Genomic DNA, 6,764 nt, shown 5'->3' with positions numbered 1-6,764 from the left:
AAGAAATCTCGAAGTGAGAGGCGGCTGAAAGAGCAATTACCTTAGGGGCAGAGCTAGGAGAGCCAGCTACCCTGGGAGGGCTGGAGGAAGGGGGCCGTGGGCCAAGGAATGCGGGAGAAAGTGAAGACACCGATTTTAACCCCTACAGCTTCTGTCTGAAAGGGATGCAGCTCTGCCAACCCATTTTGGAATTGTGACCTTCAGAGCTGTTAAGATCACACAATTGTTCAGCCACTATGTTTGTGACCTTCAGAGCTGTTAAGATCACACAACTGTTCAGCCACTATGTTTGTGGTAGTTTATCACCGTGGCAATGGGAAACGCATACAGCCCCAAGCCTGCACTCTGATGGTGGAATGGCATGGCCCAGTGAGCAGATAAGGGACTTGATACCTGGCACTGTGGAATAGGCAAAGAGAAAGTCGGCCTCGACGGGGATCTTCTGTCGAGGGCTGGCATCTGTGTCACCGATAGGCCCTGAGTCGGCCTGGATCCCGTCATCGAGCTCTGTCCCGCGGCATGCCTAAGTGGCAAAGCAGAGATCACTCCGTGGAGTCAAGAACAGAAACACGCGTGCTGTTCCCTGCTGTGTCCCAGTGCCTGGAACCGTGCTTGGCATGACTGAGGAGCTCAGTGATAATCTGCTGAATGACTCAATGAACGTTGAACTGAGTTCGTCAGCAAAGCAAGTAGCAGTGTGGAAACTCATAAAGAAACCCTCATGATTTGTGATCTGAAGCCAACACAGAAGCCAAGCATTAAGAGGTAGAAAAACAAAACCCTCATTTGCATACCCCGATCGAAACAGCGCGTAGATTTGTAGAGAAGATACAGTCCAAGTCACGCTGTAACCTTTTCCCCCTTTCAGTGGGGCTGGCTTTGAACAGGGTTTACCTGGATGAAGAAGAGCTTGGGTTTCCCTAAAAGGGTTCTGCATCTGTCCCCCCGAAAAAGGCTCGTCAAGGCCTTGATGTCCATCTTGCCATCCGTTCCGTAAATCGAGTTTTCTTCTCCATGGCTCAACAAGACGCAGGCAAAGCAGGCTGCATTACTGTGGTCCTCCTCAGAGGCTGCAAGCAAGCGATTTGAACAGTGACCAGTCAAAGCACAAGCCCTGTGGGACCTCAGAGGCGGTGCCCGCTTCCGCCTGGCAGCTGCCACTGACAGAGAGCCATGCAGGGGGAGAAACACCCCAGTGGAGAGAGGGAGGACCAGTGGAGAAGTTAGAGAAGTCTAGCATTCTCAGTCTGAAACCAGAATGGAGCTGTCTCATGAGGAAGTGACCCCACAGGTGCGAGGGTTTAGGCAGCTGCTGGGAGGCAGCATTTTGGGGTGCTGAAGGAGGTGGCCCCGCTATCTGTTAGGTCTGTGACATCAGGCACATTTCTTTGCCATTCTTTGTCTTGGTTTCCTTGTCTGTAAAATGGATAGGATAGTATCTATTATGTGAGTTAATATTTGTCATGCAAGTATTTGTTAAAGAAAATACAGCATCATGCCAAGTGAAATAAGCCAGTCACTAACGGACAAATACTTGATGTTCCCACTTACGAGGTCCCTAAGGAGTCAAATTCTCAGAGACAGAAAGAATGGTGGTTGTCGGGGGCCAGGGGAGGAGGGAACGTCATTGTGAGGTACATGGGATTATTCTTCTGTCTCTTCCACCAGGGAAAAGTTTACTCTTAAACTGTGTGGTGAGCGGCATGGCATCCACTTGTTACTTCCCTAGGAATCAGACTTTTGAAGTTGAGACTTTCTGTAGAGACAGATCTTATTTCTCTTGCTGTCATAGAAGCTGATTTCATCTTTTTAGGGAGAAAGCTAAGTTTCCTGAAAGAGACCCACCCACCCCGGAGACAGGTATGGAGTGGTCCGGAGGCAGGAAAGGCCCCCCACCCTGAAATCCCTGTGTCCTGCAAAGCATCCTACAGAGACCAGCTGGGGCCCTGCTCCTCTCTCGGGCACAGGAAAAGGACACAGGGAGGAGGGGGTGGGCACGCACCTTTTTTCAGCACAGCATACATCTGGTCACAAGAGTAGTTGTTATACACCTCCACGTCGAAACCCAGGTCTCCGAAGGTCTTGAAAAGGGACCCGGCATCTCTGTCCGTTCCGGTCCGGACGGACATTTCTGTGGGAGTCAAGCGCCAGTGCACGGTGAGCAATCCTCGGCTGAGCACCGTGTGCCGGCATCGCCCGGCCAGGCGCCATGTGCAGGAAGTAACTCTCAGCTGTAGTGAAGGCCAACAGCTCCCCTTGAGTCTCAGCTCATGCACACATGGGGTGCCCCAAAATTCACGCGAGATTTGAATTTTGCCTGAGCATTAGCAACAGGGTCCCTATACAGAAACTTCGACTAAAAGTTCCTGATTTCTTCACATCCCTTCCTCCTGGACATGCAAATACCATCTACAAAAGGGCCGTGTGCCCTAGTAGTTGGGCACAGCATTCTCTGCTGAATGAGTGCTACAAGTCTTAGCACCACTGGAGAAACTGGAAGGGAAGGGGAAAGGTGAGCTCGTGCCCACAGCACCTACCTATCGATTTGTCGAAGTTCTTGTTGTTGATTATGATGCATTTGCCCACCTTCTCAAAATTCATGCTATACTGATATGTAGGCTCTTGCTCCTGGGTGGTCTTGTTGGATTTCCCAGAGTCATTTTTCTTCTTCATACTAGGGAAACAGAAAGCCAGTCAGGGGCTGTGGGGGAAGCCTGGACATGAATGGCCCCTTGCTTTTACTATCAGCATGAAAGGGGCGGCCAAGGAAGCTGCAGTATCTGTGACGGAAAGACCTGAGGCAGACAGATGGCTCTGTTTAATCATCACATTTAAAAGAAACGTGCATCTTAATTGCATTAGTTGCCAGAGAAAAAAATCACAATGCAATACCAGAACGGCTGCACCTGTGGATGACCGTGCACAGCACCTGAAAGTGTCACACATGGTTGGGCAGAGCCTACTTTGTGCGGCCATGTGGTAGAAGTCTTTGAAAACTGAACTTAACTATATCCTGTGACAGAGCAATTCCACTCCTCGGCATGGGCCCCAAAGTGAGCCAACGTGTGCCCCAAAAGACAGACCACAGCACGCGTAGGAATAATCCAAATGTCCAATCACAGTAGAAAGGGTAAACTGCTCAATATTCATCGAAGGCAACAGTAGATAACAAGGAGAGTGAACAAACCATGACAGCGTGAAGCCACAGGAACGAACCTCACAAATACAATCCTGAGGGAAAGAACCAAGATTTAAAACAGCGGTTCTCAACCTGTGGGTCGCGACCCCTTTGGGGGGCGAACGACCCTTTCACAGGGGTTGGCTAAGACCATCGGAAAACACATATATAATTACATATTGTTTTTGTGATTAATCACTATGCTTTCATTATGTTCAATTTGTCACAATGAAAATACATCCTGCATATCAGATATTTATATGACGATTCATAACAGTAGCAAAATGACAGTTATGAAGTAGCAACGGAAATAATTTTATGGTTGGGGGTCACCACAACATGAGGAACTGTATTAAAGGGTCGCGGCATTAGGAAGGTTGAGAACCACTGCTCTAGGAGGAATCCGTCTTTCATAAAGTTGAGGAAACTAACACCTGGTATTCGAAGTTGGGAGGTCGTTTTCTTGATGGTTGGGATAGTTAGGGACCGGAAGGGACATAAGGACTTTCTCAGCTGCAGGTCATAGTTTGTTCTTGATGTGGGTGCTGGTTCCATGGTTGTGTCAGTTAGTGCAAATGCATTAGTGTGTGCCCCTTTCTATGTGCCCCTTGATTCAATGAACAGTGACATTATACCAGGGAAAAAGGAACAGCAATTTAAAAAAGACAGTAGGCCTCTTCCAATCTTCAAATGCCAAAGTCCAGTTTACCGAAAGTCTAGCATGTAAGCCCTGAGGCCGGACAGGGGTATCATTGAGGGGCCAGAGGAAAAAAATGTCAAATGTGAATGGAAAGCCGCCTTGCTAGTCATCCAGTCGATTGTTAAGTCGCACAAAAGAAGAGATCATTTTAAATATGTTCTGAAAAATTGCTGAATCCCTAATACCTAGAACAATGCCTAGCATATAAGTGGCTCAATAAATATTTGTTATAAACTACAGGCCAATATCCCTTATGAATACAGATGCAAAAAATCCTTAACAAAATATTATTAGCAAGTCAAATCCGGCAATCTATAAATGGGATTATACATCATGACCAAGTGTGATTGATCCCAGGAATACAAGGTTGGTTTAAATCTCTGAAAATAAATTAATTCATCCTATTAATAAAGGCCAAAGACCATACGATCAACTTGATGGATTCAGAAACGGCATCTGGAAAAATCCAACATCCTGTTATTAAAATGTGAAATAAACTAGGATGATGATGGAACTCAACTTGAGAAGGGCATCTATGAAAACCCCACAGCATCACACTTACTGAAGCAAGACTGAATGCTTCCCCCTAAGATCAGGAACAAGCCACACAGGCCCACTCTTGCCGCTTCTATTAAATACTGTAAGGGAGGTTCTAGTCAGGGCAATTAGGTTTAAAAGACTGTGTTACATAAGTGATTGAATCAATTCTTATCCCCCCATTTTTCAGATATGAAAACTGACGCCCACAGAGAGGCAGGGGTTGTCCAAGATCTCCCAGCTAGTGATCAGCAAAGCGGGACCATCAGGCTTCCATGTCAGCATTCTAGAGCCAATGCCCTTGAATTATTCATCCCCCGTTCCGCCCAAGCTCTTATCAAAAGCTGGAAGAGGGAAAGTGAAAGAGAAGACGAAGGTTGTTACCCATTAACTGTGGGTCCAAGGGTCCTGGGCTCTTGAGTTGTCATTAAATCTTATCTGTTGGGGATTCTCAGGGTATCGGAAAGGACCTGGCCTTTCCCCTTGCCCCCTCCTACGTTGGTCCAGATTACAGGTTAGCTCTCTATGTTGAGCCTTCAGTTTCCTCATTGCTATTATTCAACTTCACCATGACTATATCCTCCACTTATATAGGGCCTGATCTCTTCCAGATCTCATTGATATATGGCTAATATGCAAAGTGTCCCCTTGGGAGTTGAACAGGGAAACTGGGAGTTCAATCCCTCGCTATGACATGTGCTGACCACCAGGGGGCGGTGTGGAATGAAGGAAGGCCCCAGCCGGCAGCTGGAAGGCCCCGATCAGCCCTGATCACTGATCAGGCCTTAGGGACCCTACCCGTGAATGAATTTTGTGCACTGGGCCTCTAGTTTTATTTTTAAAAGAGAAGTCTTCTGAATCTGTTCTTCTCACTCTCCCTCCCTTTGTCTGTTTACAGGTGATACCAGGTTCTGTTCACACGTCTGCCCCCAGAGGCAGCCCCAAAAGAGCACTGGACCTGGAGTCGGACAGAAGTCTGCATCCCTCCACCTGTGCAACCTGGGCCAGCGAGTCTCCGCCCTTCACAGAGCATCAGTCTCCTCTCCCGAAAGATGGAGCCTTGTATGACTATCACAAGATTAGACAGGGGGCTCAGTGGGAGCGGGGACTGCAGTGCAGCCTTCTCCCCTCCCAGGCCTCCAAGAAAACCTCAGAGGAGTTGAGTATCAGCAAATCGAGTTTCTGTAAGCTTCAAGGACGTGCTATTGGGAAGGGGTAGGACAGGTCATTGCTGCCCTGTCAATAACCCCTACTGACAGCATCTGTGCATATTGAAATATGTGGCGACAACCCAGCCAGTGTAGCTCAGTGGTTGAGCACTGACCCATGAACCAGGAAGTCATAGTTCGATTCTGCGTCAAGTCTCAGGCTCGATCTCCAGGTGAGAGCAGGCAGGAGGTAGCCGATCAATGATTCTCACTCGTCATGGGTGTTTCTATCTCCCTCTCCCTCTCCCATCCTCTCTGAAATCAAAAAAACATATTTTAAAACACAGCTGTGCACAGCCTTTTATGGGCACCACGATCTTTGGTCTTCAATTGACATCTCTGAGGTAGGTGGAGGGCGGACAATCATACCCACTGTATAGGTCCCAATAACAGCAATCAACATCTGTCAGTGCTTTTTCTATGGGTGGGGATCTGGTTAAACTCTCAGCTGCCTTTTCTCACTGACTCCTGACAGGTCTTTAGGTCACTTAAGGCCAAAGACCCTAATCAGAGTCGCACTGAGTCTGGCAGGCTGGAGAGCACGGTTTATGCACTAAAGCCCTTTCAGAGATAAAAGCCTATTTTTATCGTTGGCAGCATGGATTATTTTAAAACCAACTGTACAATATCCAAGTAACAAAACAAGATGTGACTTCTTTTAAGCTGCCATTAGCGCATCCTCAATGATGAGCAAACAAAAGCAGTGAGCATCTTTTAAAGAGAAACAGGCTTGAATTGTCACATTAAAAAAAAAAAGGACTCCGCTTCTATCAGAATAGAATTTGGAAAATTAAATGTGTTGGTTTTTTTTTTAAAAGGACACAATAGGGGAATAAAGACATACACTTTCCATGGTTATGAAAAGTGCCTTGAAATTGAATATGAAACGTGATTCTTATGCTTGGTAAACATCTCAAAAGGGAGGTAAAGAAAGTTTCCCTTACCTGGCCTGGCCCTAACTTGAACTCTCATTTTTCAAAATGAATTTAATATCTGCTTCCTCTTTCTAGATTTGAAGGTGGCTGATTCTGCAGGAACACAGGACAGTTGTTTTGCTTAAGTGTTTCTTTTGTGTGTGACATCTAATTTTAAATGGAAATGCTTCTGGATTGACAAGTTTTCCTCCCCCCCCCCCCCCCCC

General features: G+C 46.9%; 1 protein-coding gene across 3 annotated transcripts in view; it reads right to left on the bottom strand.

Annotated features, from left to right (window-relative positions):
• The window catches only part of CASP7 (caspase 7), a 26,459-nt gene that overhangs the window by 739 nt on the left and 18,956 nt on the right, over positions 1–6,764 (bottom strand). For all 3 annotated transcript variants that reach the window (XM_006778730.2, XM_006778729.2, XM_015557996.1), the window contains exons 3-6: positions 2,538–2,674; positions 2,003–2,131; positions 895–1,070; positions 394–523 (exon numbers count right to left, since the gene is read on the bottom strand). In XM_006778730.2, the coding sequence (XP_006778793.1) occupies positions 394–523; positions 895–1,070; positions 2,003–2,131; positions 2,538–2,674 (572 nt within the window). The remainder of the gene's footprint in view (positions 1–393; positions 524–894; positions 1,071–2,002; positions 2,132–2,537; positions 2,675–6,764) is intronic.

Source organism: Myotis davidii, unplaced genomic scaffold, assembly GCF_000327345.1.
Source record: "Myotis davidii unplaced genomic scaffold, ASM32734v1 scaffold107, whole genome shotgun sequence".
NCBI lineage: Eukaryota > Metazoa > Chordata > Mammalia > Chiroptera > Vespertilionidae > Myotis > Myotis davidii.
Note: the sequence above shows the minus strand (reverse complement) of the source record. Positions and strands in the feature narration are given on the sequence as shown.